At 46.2% G+C, this 17256-nt stretch overlaps 2 protein-coding genes across 2 annotated transcripts in view; one reads left to right on the forward strand and one right to left on the reverse strand.

Moving 5' to 3' along the window:
• The window catches only part of OFD1 (OFD1 centriole and centriolar satellite protein), a 60778-nt gene extending 58807 nt beyond the window's left edge, over nt 1-1971 (reverse strand). Inside the window, exons 1-2 of the mRNA XM_052663134.1 lie at nt 1817-1971; nt 1415-1540 (exon numbers count right to left, since the gene is read on the reverse strand). Of these exons, the coding sequence (XP_052519094.1) occupies nt 1415-1507 (93 nt within the window). The 5' untranslated portion in view covers nt 1508-1540; nt 1817-1971. The remainder of the gene's footprint in view (nt 1-1414; nt 1541-1816) is intronic.
• Nucleotides 1972-2141: 170 nt separating this feature from the next.
• TRAPPC2 (trafficking protein particle complex subunit 2) lies at nt 2142-14946 on the forward strand. The gene is made up of 5 exons (XM_052663296.1): nt 2142-2206; nt 9198-9307; nt 11722-11866; nt 12554-12639; nt 13859-14946. Exons 2-5 carry the CDS (start codon nt 9215-9217, stop codon nt 13955-13957), a joined length of 423 nt encoding a protein of 140 aa, XP_052519256.1. The 5' UTR covers nt 2142-2206; nt 9198-9214; the 3' UTR covers nt 13958-14946.
• Nucleotides 14947-17256: the final 2310 nt, after the last annotated feature.

Genomic DNA, 17256 nt, shown 5'->3' on the forward strand with positions numbered 1-17256 from the left:
CATGTCATGATCATTATATTGGCGAGAGATAAGCATTTTCAAAATACTGGTGGAATATAAACTGAAGTTGACTCTCAAACCAGAGTTTAGGGGCCCCTTCTAGATCCCCAGATTTGATTACGTGGATTCAATCAACACAATCAGTGTAGTACCATAGCAGATATTTATTGAAAAAAGTCCACGTATAAGTGGACCTGAGCAGTTCAAACATGTGTTGTTCAATGGTCAATAGATTACAATCTTTCTAGAAAAAGACACATAAACCAAGAGCCTTAAAATGGCTCACACCTTTTAATTCATTAATGCCACTTCATCTATCCAAAACAGAGAGTGAGAGGTGCAATTGCAGGAGTGTGTAAACCTCAATATAACAAAAATATTCCAGAGGAATGCTGCATAATTATGCATGTGGCACCAGGCTCAGCTTTGGACAATGAAAATTAGAATTTCAAGAAACATTTAAAAACAAAGGAAGGGCTTCCCTGGTGGCGTAGTGGCTAAGAATCCGCCAGCCAACGCAGGAGACACAGGCTGGATCCCTGAAATGGGAAGATCCCACATGCTGCGGAGCAACTAAGCCTGTGCACAACTACCGAAGCTCGTACACCTCAAGCCTGCTGTGCTCTACAACAAAAGAATCCACCGCAATGAGAAGCCAGAGCACCTCGAGGAAGAGTAGCTCCCACCCACCACAACTAGAAAAGCCGCATGCAGCAAGGAAGATTCAGCGCAGCCATAAATAAATAAAATGTTCTTTTCAAAAACCACACACAGGAAAATGATCACCATGTATTAAAGAAGATATACAAATAAACAAAACTACGCCAACTAGTGGTTGTGTTAGAGATGACGTCTCTTCTGTATGTTTTTCTATATTCAGATGAGTTTGAAGTATTTTTAAGGTACAAAAACAATGGAGCAGCCAGAAGAAAAAGTTTTCCCTCAATTTCCTACTTTAAGTATAAAATACTTTTATGAAATATATATATAGAAAACACATTTGAGCTAATCCTACTTCCTGCTGTTAATTCATACACGAAGTGTTCTAAGAAATATTTGCTGCTCAAGTATTTATACCTTTCAATATATTTTAAAGAAGAAATTTCTCATTTCCCAAACTTTTCTACAGTAAGTAGTCCCTTAATGTTTCCTATATGGTGTCAATATCCTCCATTCAAATATGAGTATTACAAAACCACTTAATAACTCAGGAACATCTAAGATTTCTAAAAGAAACGTTACTAAAATGTGTTTATTTAACGATTAAAGAGTTACACGGGAACAGAGCAATGTAACTCACCAACACAATCTCTGTATGAGCGTGATACCCAAGACATGGATGTATTTACATGCACTACCTGTCACAGGTTACACTTGCAAAATCTATGTTAACAGATATGCCTAAAACTGATACCTTGAGTGTGTCCAGTACACCCCGATCCTTAAACGTCTGGTACAGCTTTTTGCGCAGATCATCTTGACTCAACACATCAGATTTGGGGAACATGATGGACCAGAAGAGAAATCGGTTATGGTTTACCTGGCGGGCAGAGGAGATGTTAAATTCTGCACACAGACCAGTGATCTCCAAGGAAGCCCTCACAAGCCCAGGGGAGAAAGCGTTTTAACGGAACCAAAGGCTTCACTTCCGCCCGCCTCGAGGAGGCGGCAGGTGACGGCAGGTGAGCGAGCCATCAGGTGTCGGCTTCCTCCCGAGCCCGCCCCACCATGCCCCAAGTTTGAGTCGGAACCTGGGATGCAGGCCCTGGCCTAGGGGAACCCCTGCCTTCAGAGTCCTGCCTCAACCCCAGAGTACCAGGAGGAACAAGGTGAACCTTCCGCTTTGCACTGCAAACTAGGAACTCGGACAGAGACGCGCACGACTTGGAAGTTCTGATAGGGGAGCGTGGCTGTGGCCCACGCGCGACTCTCACGGGCGGAGACCGGAAGACTGAAGGCTAGAGAAAGTGCAGCATCGGCTGGAATTCGAGCTGCCCAAAGCCGATCCCAGCCCTCCCCGCAGTCCGGGCACTACGGCGCAAGCGCCAAGCTGCGTAGGGCTGCGGCAGGAAGCGCGCCCACTACGTGAGGGCGGTACCGCGGAATCTCGCGAGGGCTGCTTCCGGAGTCCCTACGGAAGTTGAAGAACGCGGTTCCGTTCCGCGGCAACTGACAGAGCGTTTCGGTTGCCGGCGTCTCGCCGCAGGTAGGGGGATGGAGCGAGTGGACGGTTGGTGCTTGGGGACTCTGGGGGATGTGTCTTGTCTCGCGGGAGCCGGGTGTTGGCCCTTTCTCTCCCCTGTCCCTGGCCGGCTGAGCTCATCAACAGCCCAGGTGGCCATTCCACACCGAGATTCAATGTGGAAACGTCCGTCTGCTTAGGCGCTTTGCTTCTTGTAATACCTTTCATTGGGTTGAGTTATTCAGCCCACCCTGGCTTTCTTAACTGCGGCACTATTGCCGTTTGGAGTCGGAAAATGCTCCATTGTGGTGCTCTCCTGTGCACTGTAAGATGCTGAGCAGCATCCTTGGTTTCCACCCAATCGTTGCCAGTAGCACCTCCCTCCCAGTTCTGACAACCTCCTGACATTGCCACCTGTCCCTGGGAGGCAAAGTCGCCCCTGGTTAAAAACCAGTGAGCTACACTTGGTGCGTGCTGTGAAGAAGATAGGTGAGCTGGGTTCCCAATATGCTTAAATCTTGTTAGAAAAGTCTCTCAAGAAGCAATGCTGAAAACATAGCCAGAGAATTGGCTAAGAACTAAGATGCATTGTGAAAATGTTACTCGCTTAATTGTGTCCGACTTTTTGCGATCCCATAGGCTGAATGGTAACCCACTTCAGTACTCTTGCCTGGAAAAATCCATGGACAGAGGAGCCTGGTAGGCTGCAGTCCATGGGGTCGCGAAGGGTCGGACACGACTGAGCGACTTCACTTTCACTTTTCACTTTGATACATTGGAGAAGGAAATGGCAACCCACTCCAGTGTTCTTGCCTGGAGAATCCCAGGGACGAGGGAGCCTGGTGGGCTGCCATCTATGGGGTTGCACAGAGTCGTACATGACTGAAGTGACTTAGCAGCAGCAGCAGACTGTAGCCTACTAGGCTCCTGTGTCCATGGAATTCTCCAGGCAAGAATACTGGGGTGGGTTGCCACTCCCTTTTCCAGAGGATCTTCCCAACCCAGGAATCGAACCAAGGTCTCCTACATTGCAGGTAGATTCTTTACCATCTGAGCCAGAGATGCATTGTAGACTGAGTAAAGATTTTAGAAAAAGTGGGTGGGGGTGGACATGAGCGGGCACATCTCTGAAAACTGTGACTTCATCAGGGCATTGTTAGGTAGTGTTTGGATAGTGGACAGAAAGCAAAGGAGGAAGGGTGAAAATTCTGAAAGGAATAAAAAAATAAGGACCCTTTCAAGAGCAGTGAGGCATCTGGCCTGACTCCAGAGCCCCATGCTGTGGGTATAAGGTATCTAAGGCCTACCTACGAGGACAAAATTGGGCCAGTGTTAGCTTTGTGAGCAGCAATGAAGAGTACAGTGAATTTTCACCCCTAGGTATGAAAGGCTTAAACGATTTAATAGGCATCAAGAGTGACAGGACTTAAATAGGAGGTAGAGACCGTGTAGGTTGGGTTGGGAAATACTTGGAGAAGAGAAATAAGTCTGGACTGGACACAGTCAGCTGGAGAGGGGAAAAATAAGTATACCAATCCACTGTAGCTGAGGTAGAACAACGTGGGACTAGGTTTTGGATACTGGTACTTAGTTAGATGAGCAGCACTAAGGCTTTTGAGCAGAATAGTGAGCTGATGAAGAATGTTCTAAGATGTTAGTATGGAGTCATTTCACAAGGCAACCTGATAATTCTTGGTTACTAAGTTGTCAATTATATTCACCCAAATGTCTTTCCGGGTAACTTCAAAGGAGCAGCCCTAGGCTTGGCCTCTAGAACAGTTTGGAATAAATCTGTCTAGTTCAGATTTAGCAAATACTTGGCACTCTCATCGGCACTCCCTTTCCCACACCCGTAGCAGACGTGATAACTGATCACAGCGATCTTTCTCCCGAACACCCTTAGTCTCAGAATCTTTCTCAGCACTGGTTCCTGACTATCACTATCAGCTGATAACAAGCTCATGGGGGAAAACCAGTTGGCATCCCTATTCAAATCCCTTCCCATAGACAGCATCATATTTATAAAGACTGCATCTATCCCACCAAAGGTCTTACCCTGCCTCCATTTTAAACATCCTCAGCTCCTTTAGTAGCTTTTGTCTTGTTCCCAGGGCATTCCTTAGCCTAAATGCTTCCTTCCTCCCAACACACACAGTTCAGAGTTATTGAATTTTAAAACTGTGATTCCCAGAACTGAGTATCTTCCCCAGAGATGGTATTATTAGTCATGAGGACATCATCTTTTCTTAATGCAGTCTGGAATTGCACTAGCTTTTCTGGCCAGTGTATTGGATTGCTGCCTCTGACTGAGCTGGCAGTAAATAAGAAGCAATCCCCATAGACGAGCTACTCTAACACTAGGTTTCCCTCATCCCCTTGTGCTGTTGATTTTTTCAGCCCAAGTATAGAACTTTATTTCGAATTCTTTAAATTCTGTCCTGTTCATGTCACCTATTTCTCCTAGCCATGGAGGTCTTTTGAATCCTAACTTTAGCCTTCTAATAAATTAGGTGCCTTTAGCATGTTATCTCAGAGAAGGCAATGGCACCCCACTCCAGTACTCTAGCCTGGAAAATCCCATGGACGGAGGAACCTGGTGGGCTGCAGTCGATGGGTTCGCAGAGTCGGACATGACTGAGCGACTTCACTTTCACTTTCATGCATTGGAGGAAATGGCAACCTGCTCCAGTGTTCTTGCCTGGAGAATCCCAGGGACGGGGGAGCCTGATGGGCTGCCGTCTCTGGGGTCGCACAGAGTCGGACACGACTGAAGCGACTTAGCAGCAGCAGCAGCATGTTATCTTTGGGTGTGAGAAGTTGGCTTCATCTCAGTTACTGATGCAAACCCCTTGAGCTGCACTAAGTGAAGGTCAACCTCCAAGGCTCCCTAGAGACCCCATGCTGTCCAGTGACATGGAGCCTGTGAACGTTCCAGTCAGTCTGCTCCTGTCCCTCCTTCAGCAGAGAATGTGCACACCCTGGGTCCCCAGCACTGCTCTTGCTCTGGGGGTACCCCAGGCTGTCACCCAGGCTACTGGTCTCCCATGAGTGCTTAGGTGGAGAACCACATGACTTCAGAAGGTGACTCACCTCCCTAGTTCCCTTCCACAACAGGGAGTGTAGGTCTGGAATGATTTGTTCTTCTAGAACAAGGGAGTAATGACCCACTGTTTCTAAGGATACACGTTAAAGGACTTAGTTTATCATAGAAGTTCCCAGCATAGTTAGTGTCTGACCGAAGACAGGCATTTCATACCTGTTTCTGTTGCTGTTTTAATCTCTTCAGAGGTACTCTGACTTCAAGATAAGCCTTTTTGTTTTCTGAAAGTTGGCATAACAGTTACCAACCTCTGAAAGCCTGGCTCTATTCCTATGATTTCTCAGTGTCCCTGGTCAGTAGTCACACCCTCAGAGTTGTTAACCCAACTTTTTTTTTAACATGCCCATCTTGGGGTTCATAGCCTGCCTAACCTCATGTCTCCCACACTTACTGTGTGAAAACCATTCTTTGAGAAAACTCAAATTTGACACACCTGTGTCCTGTGTTGTTTACACACCAGGTGCCTCAAATCGTTGTCCATTCTCCCTTGCTTTTTCCTGAAAGTAGCCTGCACGTCTCTTGTTTTTCTTAACATGCAGCACACATTTCAGCTCGTGTGGGGCTTTTGCCCTTCTGACTCAAGCCTCCTGGCTTTCTGGTCCCACGTTATGGCGATTACTAGCTAGTGCCCTACTTCTCACATTTTGTACATGGTCTCTTCAAGAAGTCCAGAGCTCCTTGTGTGTTGATTTCTTCAGTTCTCTCTCTCAAAAGCAGTTCAAGACATTTTAACCACCACAGACAGCTGTTCTTGGCACAGACGGGAGTCCTGGCTCCCCTCTGTTCAGCCAACAAGTTCTGCCCTTGTACAGGAGGGTTTCTTCATCCCATTTTAACAACTGTGGCAGCTTCTCCCAAACGTGCTGTTCGTCACCTGACACAGGCTTCATCAGTCAAGCCCCTGGAGGGTCTCGGCACTAGAAGTTTCAGACGGTTTCCGTCCTTGTTGAGGCTAGTTAATCCCGTCTCCCCCACCTCCTTCCTGCCTTCCTTTTCTTACATTCCAGCACTATGCCCTCCCCCTGGAGGAGGAAACGGCAACCCACTCCAGTATTCCTGCCTGGAGAATCCCATGGACAGAGAAGCCTGGCGGGCTACAGTCCATGGGTTCACACAGAGTCAGACACAACTGAGCACACAACGGCATGCCCTCCCCCTGCTCCCTGCAGGTCCGTCCTGCTAGCACTGAGCAGTTCCCTGTTCAAGGCTGTGTTAGGGGTATGAGACCCTAGCTGGAAAACCCAGCCGCTGTTCTCTTCCACTCTTGTCCCTGTACTGCTCTGAGTCGCTCTACCTTAACGCACTATTGGCCCGCCACCCCCCATTTCCACAGGGCTCTGAAACCTGTGACCCATGGAAAATAAGCTCACTCTGTCCCCAGTCTCTTCTACCTCCCTTTTCTTAAGCCTGCAGGTTTTTTCAGCTTTGACACATTGTTAGTTTCCTACTGCGGCTATAACACATTACCACAAATTTACTGGCTTAAAAAGACAAAAACTTATTATCTTAACCATTTTGTAGGGTAGAAGGCCAACGCGGGTCTCACTGGGCATAAATCCCTTCTGGAAGCTCTCTGGAAGAATCTGTTTCGTCATCCTTTCCAGCTTCGAGGGGCCACCCACATTCCTTGGTTCATGGCTGTTTTCTCCATCTTGAAAATCAGCAAGGTTTCATCTCCGTGGCGATCCACCCACTGCCATGCTTCCCCCCCCCAGAACCCCCAACTCTTCCCTGGGGTTCCACCCTCTTCCACTTTTAAAGACTCTGGTGATTACACTGGATCCACCTGAATAGCCAGGATCCTTGTCCTACCTGAAGATCAGCTGATGGGTGCCCTTAGTTGCATCTACAGCCTTAATGCCCTTTGCCACCTAGATTAATTTTCAGTTTCCCAAGCTTAGAATGTGGGCATCTTGGTGGGGGCCAGGGGAGCTTATTCTGGCTGCCCCCAACAGAATTGACCTGTTCATTTTCATCCCTCTTCCTTCCCTTTCTGGTTTCCTTTATAGCTTAATCACCTTGATATTCTGCTTGACCCCCTCAGCCAGACATTTGGCAACATCCTGAATTCTTCCTGCAGTTCCCCAGTTTCCCCCACTGCCAAGCTCTGTGTAACACCCCCACACCTTAAGACCTTGGAGACACTTGAAGGGCCCCTATTTCAGGTGACAGAAAGACTGCATAGGTGGAGATCATCTCCCTCCTCGCAGAAAGTCCCATCCATCGGACAGCACAGAATTCTATAGCAAGTCTCAGCGCTGCTCACCACCGAAGCCGAGGAGGCCCCGCGTATTAAATGGCTGTAGACGTTGCCTTCCTGGGACAAGGTGGTTATGTGCTCTTGCCACTTCCTTTTCTTCCACTGCACTGCTCAGCTTCTCTGCGTCCTTTCTTCAAGCCTGTGTGAAATCACGTGACTAGCAGCTCTCGTTCTATGTAGCTGGCGGGTTTGTGACCACCCCTTTCTTTCTTGCAGTTTCTTGTTTATCCTCATGCTCTTCTTAGGATATCCTTTTCTCCCCCACACGGGTCTCCACATGGGGCTGAGTGGGTTTGGGGGCCAGAGAAGAAGGGTAATCTTCCTTATACATATAGTGTCTCCTGCTGCTGCTTAACATGTGTGCAGAGGGAGAAGGATCTTCCTTGAGTATTTTTTTTCCCTGCTGCTACTTAAATGTTTGCGCTGAAGAAAGCAAGCCCTTCCCTTGGCAAACTTCACCTATGAAACCTTTTCCGGCAAGAAGGAATGATGTCATTGTTTGCTCTGTGAAGATTGCAGGCTTCCACCCCCTTCCCCTCACTTGAGCTTGAGGATCATTGCCACTTCTCCTAGTTTTGCAGAGCTTTGGTATCATCCCTGCCTTTGTCTTCAGGTTTCATGGCATGGAAGTCCCAGTGAGGCCGGATGAGCCCTGGGTTCTGACACATCTCACTGTCGGCGCCCCCGGTTAAGCCCGTCCCCGCTCCACAGGGAGGCCTTCCTCTGCCCTACGTCTCCATGTGCCTGTGCTCGTGTCGCTGGAGCTGGACATGAACCTAGCTTTGTCTGATTCAGAAGACCCTGTGCTAAAATTACATACACGAGTCCATTGCCTGTCTGCCCATCCATCCATCCAGATTGTGATCGTGCTAAAAGTCACAGAATCATTGATTTCTCCCCCAGCACCCCTATTTTCTCTTTTTATGCCGTTAGCAAACCTATCAACCCTTGTTGCAAGAGCTCTTTGTGCCTCAGAATGTCTTCTTTTGGATTGTGATCTCTTCCATCTCTTCTAGGGCACAGCACTGTGTCTCCCTCTCTTTCGAGGAGGCCTATCACAGACTCCCCTGCGCAGTGGCATCCACGGCACAGCGCCGCCAGGGGAGGGGGAGGGAGCAGCAGCGCCTCAGCCTGGCTGCACAGCAGTCTGCGCAGTGCTCGGCAGCTGCACAGTTTCCCGCTCAGCACCAGGCTGGCTGGCCCAGCCCATGGGGAAGCCAGCCTCAATGGCCCACACCCTCCCATCAGGAGAATGTCGTTTTTATGATTTCATGTTGGAGGCCTTCTAATTTCCCTATGAAAATGTAGTAGTGGATTCTCCAGAACATATCACAAAATAAATAAATTGTATCAGTCATAAGCTATATATCTATAGGAATGGAATGATGTCATTGTTTGCTCTGTGCAAATTGCAGGCTTCCACCCCTTTCCCCTCACTTGAGCTTGAGGATTATTGCCACTTCCAGATTTGCAGCACTTTGGTATCATCTTGGTGTGGTATCTATCACTTGGTATCTATCAATCTTGGCATGGAAAGCATGCCACTTTAGGGGCCACCTCCTCTACAATTTAGGTTTAAGTTAAAAATGGGAGTTCTTCACTTCCTTGGTTTTTGTATTGAGTACTAAAAATACACATTATTTTCATTTAATTAGGAGCTATATTGAAGACGATGTCTGGAAGCTTCTACTTTGTCATCGTTGGTCATCATGATAATCCAGTTTTTGAAATGGAGTTTTTGCCAGCTGGAAAAGCAGAATCCAAAGTGCGTATGAAACCTTAAAGCCCGTAGCAGTTGTTGTGTTCTGTAATGGTACTGGTGTGATGTGACTGTGGAACTGGAAGGGGTCTGGACAGATGAGGTCACTGCAGACCCAGCACAACTACAGGTGGCTCGCTCTGCAGTCATGCAGATTGAGAGGAGCCAGCTGGGAGTGTCCTCTGCATTGTGTGTTCGTGCTCTAGTTCAGCACACACTTGGCACAGGCTCACAGGATGCCCTGGGTCTCCTCTCCCTGGTTGCCAGTCCCTAGATCACCTGCCAAAGGCAGTGATCGTACTGGGTCTGCAGGGGCAGGCACTCCAGCCCTGAAATGCCAAGAAAGCCCCTTCTGTGCCCTCAAATCACCTTTTCCAGCAGGACAGACAGGCTAGAGGTTGAGAGAGACCTCGACTCCCATGTCCTCCTGCCATCCTCAGGATGGCAGCTGTTGTCATCGACTTCCCCCAGCATCCACTGGCCATGTGGGGCCCTCATGCTCTCCTCCCTGGCGACGGCACCCAACTTTCTTGTTGTCAAGAGTGGTTCCGAAAAAAACAGCTTGCTTCAAGAACGTGGTGCCCCTCAAGAGTAAACAGAGCTGTAGGGTCTTGGGATGAGGAGAGCTGGTCCCTCCATCTCCCTGTACAAAGCCATATTCCAAGTAAATTGCTGACCATTGCGCTGTGTTTCTCCCAGCCTCCAAAAATAGGCTTTAACGTCCTTTAAGACAGGAGCTGATGTTTAAAATTAGTCATGATTTGTAATGTCCAATGTAGGACGCTTTTCAACTGTTCAGACCTCGCCACTGAAATATGATAGAAATCCAAGGTATTATCTGAGCAGGTGTTGTTGCTCCATCATCTGCCCACATTCCCAGGAGCACACTGCTGTTTGAAAGCTGGATGGGAGGCATCGCTGCAGCAGTAGTTGCTTTGTGTGGTATGCAGCTACTTAGTTTTCCTCTCATTCCACTGGCCTCGTGGTAGGCAAAGTGGTGCCTATAAAAACTGTCACGTTACTTGATCTTGGCTTTTTCTCCTGATACCACTCACCTTTGTAAACCACTCCTACAGTTTTCTCCTGATCTATCAAGTTTGCTCATATGCAAAGGGAAAGACTGCCATGAGCCAGACACAAAACACATCCGTTTCTCTCAGAAATAAGTTAAGTTTTGTCCACGTGCTGGGACTGAAGTATAAACGTGCTTTACTTACGTGAGGGATTCCAGGGCACCTGACCACCTTCCTCCAGTCCAGGCACAGCCTCCTCAGCCAGGAAGCTCCATTCGTTTCCCAAGGCTGCAGTCATAGTACCAGACACTGGCTGCCTGAGAGGAGCAGAATCAGATTGTCTCACGGTTGGTGAGCCCAGAAGTCTTGAGATCAAGCCATCAGCAGGGCCAGCTCCATCCAAAGGTGCTAGGGAAGGCCTGTTTCAGGCCTTTCTCCCAGCTGCTGGCAGTTCGTGCCTTTTGGCAGAACTGCAGTCTCCCGTGGCTTTCTCCCTGCACCGCGAGCCTGTCTCCAGATTTCCCCCTTTTTATAAATACGTCAGTCACTGGATTAGGGACCCACTTGCTGCTAGCATGACCTCATGGTAACTGATTTCATCTTCAACAACCCTCTTTCCAAACATGCCCACATTCTGAGGGTTAGGACTGCAGCACAGGAATTGGGAGAACCTAGGATTTCTTTGAAAAATGCACTTTGAAAGTAAGCATCTCATGTGCGTGAGGCTACATTCCAGGTTGTGAATTCCCTCTCCACATTCGGGGGGACAGCCCCACCTTCTTCAGTTAGGCCTTTTAGGCCCATGAGAAGGACGTCTCCGGCTTGACAGGATCGCCTTGCGCTGTCAGCACAGGTGACTGCACACAGCTGGCACCGAGCCGGGTTGGCAGCCCAGGGATCTCCCTGCACCTCAGGGTAGCCAGTGCCAAGCTCTCTCCCCTGTGCACTAAGCCCCAGCCCCGCCCCCGCCCGAGGCTGGTGCCTGCAGCTTTCCTCGCCACCTCCCTGGCCTACCTTGTATTTTCCTGTCTTCCTTCTCAAAAGATATGTACTTCTTGAAAGCAGGATCTGAGCAGAGGGGAGGGGAAGGGGAGAAAAATTGAAAGCAGGATCTACTCTTTTTTTTTTTTTAAAGGAAGTATCCTTTTTTTTCCCCCATGCTTAAATGCTCATGCAATCTGATAGCTTCCTTCTTGCCAAATTTTTAAAAATCTTTATAGTTTCTTGAACACATTTCATAAGTAATTGGGTGTTTCTATTTGAGTTTTAGATAACCAGATTAGAAAATAGTGTGAAAACACTGAAGACCTTTAATAGCAGAAAGCTTCCCCCCACTCCCCATGAGCAATCTGTGTCTAGAATTCCCTGAATGGAAGTGTTAATCTGGTATCACTCACTGTCACCTAGGACGATCACCGCCATCTGAACCAGTTCATAGCTCACGCTGCCCTCGACCTTGTAGATGAGAACATGTGGCTGTCAAACAATATGTACTTGAAGACAGTGGACAAATTCAATGAATGGTTTGTCTCGGCATTCGTCACTGCGGGTCATATCCTTACCTGTTTAATAAAGAGCTCTAAGAAAGGGTTGGGGTGACAAACCAGACCAGCATGAGATCTGGATGCCAGATTCTGAGTCTGTGGACTGCAAAGTGTTAGGTAAAAAATGGCCATTGATGGTGCTTTTAAATTTTTTTTAGGGGGAAAAAACATCTTTTGTTTAACAGATAATTTTAAAGTCCAATCTCATAAAATTAAGGTTTATCTGAACCATATCAAGGATGATTTTATTTTGTAGTTACTTTCTAACTTAAAAAGATTATGTTCTCTTCAAGATAAAACTAACGGCACCCCACTCCAGTATTCTTGCCTGGAAAATCCCATGGATGGAGGAGACTGGTGGGCTGCAGTCCATGGGGTCGCTAAGAGTCGGACACAACTGAGCAACTTCACTTTGACTTTTCACTTTCATGCATTGGAGAAGGAAATGGCAACCCACTCCAGTATTCTTGCCTGGAGAATGCCAGGGATGGCGGAGCCTGGTGGGCTGCCATCTATGGGGTCGCACAGAGTCGGACACGACTGAAGCGACTTAGCAGCAGCAAGCTAACTCTGAACCCAGTTTATGGGTTTATCTTTTCCATCGTACAATACACTGCATGTGACTAAAAGACTATTTTATCAACTGATCAACTTTTCAGTTTTCATTTCTAAAGATTATACCTTAATTATTTCACATATGAGATTTATTATGCTGCATGATGTCAGGCAAGAAGACGGAATCAAGAACTTCTTTACTGATGTCTATGATTTATACATAAAGGTATGGTATGTTCTGTACCTTGTAAAATCTGATTATAAAAGACATGCCAACTATGGCAGGACACTGGCCTGTAGAGGGAATCCCCTTAGATGCCCAGTTCTCCTCCCTGCTTAGCTTCCCCCCAGCAGGACTATTTCTCGCAGCTCCCTCACCAGGCAGGTCTCTATCAGCAGCTTAACACACATGCAGGACAACTCGCAGTCATTTTTAGATCAGTTTCATTCTTTCCCTTTTGGTGCACATAGTTGATTTTATGAGGGAACCATAACTAGAGACACAGAAGCAGTCTATATAAGGGAAGTTGCTTCATGATTTTATTCCAGACTGTTTCCCATCTACTTATTAACGAGTAAGTTACGGTGCAATGAATGTAGATCATAAACCACTAGGAAGTGATTGATGTATTATCAAAGTCAAGGAGAAAGGGGCCACTTGCATTTCTTGATACTTAATTAGGAAAACTGAAATAGTAATATGTGAGTGGTTAAACTGTAGTGCTAACAGTATATTAATAATTTAAATGTTCTTTATTTGCACAAGATTTTTTGCATATCAGCATAGTTAACAATATTCCTAGTCAGAAGTAGCAGAGAATATTTAGCCCTCTTATAAAGATGGACAACACCAATCGATTAAGGTATAAAAGTTGGTAACTCCTTTCCTCACTTGTGACTCCATCCAGTACTAATTTTCCCTCACATATATTATGGTTTACTCATTATATCATCTGAGAAACTGATCACTTGCCTTGTGTTAAAGCAGAGTATTAAAAATCTGATTGTTAAAAATTACCACACTTTTAAAAATAGTGTGGTATTACTCTTTCCTTCAGTCAGAGCATATGGCAGATTTTTAGTGTGTTTTATATAGCCAGAGGCCTTCCACATGAATCAACATCTTGATAGTTGAATGTGAGTGTAATTGTATTTCACACACAGGGTAGATCCCAGGAGTTGGTTTTGCTTACACAGGTAGTGCTTAGATATGTGCCGCCGTGGGTTTTGCCACAGGTACTACCCTGGAACACCAAGACAGAAATTTCCTTAATGGGACATTAACATTTAAGAATGGAACATCTTCACTGAAACTTAAAAATGTGGTCTTTAGACTTTTGTTTTGAATGTCTTTGATTACTTACTTTAAAACTTTAAAATATCTTTATGATTTGTCAGCCTGTTTTACTTTGACAAGCTCACCTGAGTACTTTCTTCTCTCCTAGTTTGCAATGAATCCATTTTATGAACCCAATTCTCCTATTCGATCCAGCGCATTTGACAGAAAAGTTCAGTTTCTTGGGAAGAAACACCTTTTAAGCTGAATGCAAAAAAGTCAGAAGTACACAATGTCACTACAGTGGGTTATACTCAGGAATGTGTACATTGTAAGTAACAATTAAATAGCATGGTAAAGTTTTACTGGTAGTTTGTTTATCTAAACCTAATGAAATTGCTTCTATATTTAAAAAATAGTACATTCAGTTTCTTACAGCTATGAACAGATTGCTATTTGCTTGTGAACACTTATTTATAAAGAGCTCTTTATTGGTAATCTTGAAATGTCTTTATTTTTAAAAATTGAGATAAGCTTTTGACTTTCCTCAGATAGTTGATCTTGATGAAGCACTCCAGAACCAAGTACCATTGTCAAGATTTGGTAGGCAGATTTAAAAAGAAAAGCTTCTGCAGTAGGGAATGAAGTTGATAGCACATACATGGGCTCATCTATAGATCACGAGATGTTATGAAAACACATAGGCAGTATACATAGCTCTGCCCAAGAAGCCGGAGCAGACCGTGTTGCAGTGCCAAATGCCACAGGCCTGCCCCCATCAGAGACTAGAAACAGTGATCCTGCTGTAATTCGAGACTCCTGAGCCCAGGATTGTATAGTGGGAGGCCAGGACCACAGTGACAGGTTATGTTCTTGTTTCCTTTCCCTCAGACAATAAGGATTAAGTGAACCTGTTGATAGATGGACTAGTAGAAGGTTTTAAGGCAGTTTTAGAATTGTAAACAAAGAAAAGCTTGTGTCACATTAGCACTTGTACTCTAGGCTTTTCAGGCTGTATACCTGTATACCCGAGCGGGCGGGAGTGGTCTGTTTTTTTACTATAACTGTGGGATCTTAATTGTAAACCAGTAAATGTCCATTGAAAAGCAAGTAAATGTTCACTGAAAACCAGGTATTTTCTGTGCTGTGAGCACTTGAAGAATTTTGTTCATTCTGAATGAACAAAGCAAGGAATTCTCAGTTTGGTCTTGTATCTTTGTGTGAAGCTGCTATCAGTTTTTTACCCTATTTATTTGATTTCCTAAATAAAGATGTTTGTCCAAGATTATGGAAGTTTAGTATCAATTTTTTTTTTTTTAGCTGCACTGTACAGCTTGTGATATCTTAGTTCCCTGACCAGGGATCGAACCCGGACCCTGAACAGTCAAAAGCACCAAGCCCTTGAGCATTCAATCACCAGGGAATTCCCAATGTTGATTTTTTAGGTGCTGCTCTCCCCACCACCTCGACCATTTTAGTGGTATCTCCCCTAAAGTCTGCAAACATACATTGTAACTCATTTTACAGAATCCAGATCTCCTCAAACTGGGTGCCAGAGCTTTGGGAGCAGAAAAAGATACTCAGAAATCCAGGAGTAACTCAGCCATGCTCACTGGAGAGACCCACACATATACTTATCGTATACAGTTTGCTCTACCCTCCCGGAGCATAGAAGGCAGAGGGGAGGCAGTGCCCCAGTCAGGAGCTGAGCCGCGTGGTGTTTCAACAGGAAGGTGTAGGGTGGGGATGGTTCCCATCCACGCTTGTCCACAGGACAGCAGTACCCTGCAAATAGCCTTGTCACCAGGCTCTTGACAGTGAGATGGGAATGAGAACACAGGCCCTGTGGCAGCAGATCCCTGTGGCTAAGGATCGGCTTTCACATATGCCTGCCTCTGTCAGAGCGTGAAGGCAGATCCAGTGATGGGCATAGGAGTGGGCAGGATCTCAGAGATGGGCTGTGCTGGAAAAGCCTCCTGAAATAGGACAGCTGAAAGGATGGAACCGGGACTTATGTAAGGGGAAGATCAGGGACTGATCATTAGGAAAACGAAAGCAAAAAAGGCAAAAGAGCTCGCAAAAAGAGAGTAAGTGATGTCACTGAAAGTTCTGGAACACAAGACGAATTGGGGGACATCAGTAGCACCCTGGGCATCGGGCCCACCGAGCACACGCAAGTCAGCATTAAGCCCGTCATCTACACTAGCACTCCCAGTGATCCAAATAAAATGCACAAGCCCAGTTCACTCCTCTTTCACTACCTAGGATGCTTCAGTGGCGCCCACATTCTCCACATAAGTAGGGACCGTGGGTCTCTCCTCCGCCCTGCTACACCCACATCCATTACTTCTATGGTCAGGAAAGCACTTCCTGGTTGACAGTCCACAGTGGTAATTTCTCAGAATCCATGGACTACACCGAGCCTTCTTCCTACCTACCGCTTCCCTGCCCCACCACCCCAAGCTGCTGGCACTGAAAGCTTATACAAGGTTTCACAGAAACATGAAATGCCAGGTTTTAACATGTGGACCATCTTCGATATTTTAACTTCAGTTGGGGAGTTTTTCCCAAGGGGGAAGAGAGACAAAAACAGTTAAATATCCACTAACAAATATGCACTTTGCCATCTTCCATGCAGCACACTGTAACCGCTACATCAACTGTCAAATGTACATCTGTCCATCCTCCCAAGTTCAGTAGTTTGCCTTTTCCTTAACCTTGCCCTGTCTCAAAGGCTTTATATCCAAAGACAGCACGAAAGCCCCATCGGACCTGTAACCCTGGGGCCCCTGGTCCAGACAGGGACAGCATGCCCCACTTCTCCCCTCCTGCCTGCTCCCTTGGGGCTCTGCAGCTGCTTGCACCCTTCCTGCCACTGCAGTCGCCTGCTTTGCTCCTCAACTCTCACTTTCTCCGTTTCTCATCTTTGTGCAACACCAATCTGAGTGCCTTTTACTTTCTTAAAAGAACCAGACTTTCAGCTACCTTTTGCTGCAGCACGAAGAGCTCTTCCATCAGTGAGTGTTCCTGTGACGGCTGAAGCTCTTCAGTCAGGTCTTGTTCCTCCCCTTCTTGTCCCATTTCAGTTACTGGCTTTGCTCAGGGAGCCTCTGTTCACCAGGTCTTTTAAGTCACATTGTGATGCAAGATTACTCCCCCTTCCATCAGCCTGTCTACACACATGACAATATGGTCCTTTGATAAAAACTTTTTGCTGCCCAGCTCTAGACCTCTGAAATGCCAACTAATCTTTAACTGGAAAAAAGTTAACTGAAAAGATGCTTCAAAGTTTGGGAAAATCACTAAGCTATTAGTTAAATCTATACAAGTATCAAAATCATACATTTTGTAAATACCTACACACACATTGTATGTAAGGGGCTGAATTGTGTCCCTCCAAAAATTCATATTCAACAAGCCTAGCCCCCAGTCCCTCAGAATGTGACTATATTTGGAGACAGGGCCTTTTAAAAGGTAATTTAAGTTAAAATAAGCTCCTTATATGTAAAATAAACAAGGTCCTATTGTCTAATACAGGGAATCCAATCTCACTAGTAGTATTCTAAG

Source organism: Budorcas taxicolor, chromosome X, assembly GCF_023091745.1.
Source record: "Budorcas taxicolor isolate Tak-1 chromosome X, Takin1.1, whole genome shotgun sequence".
NCBI lineage: Eukaryota > Metazoa > Chordata > Mammalia > Artiodactyla > Bovidae > Budorcas > Budorcas taxicolor.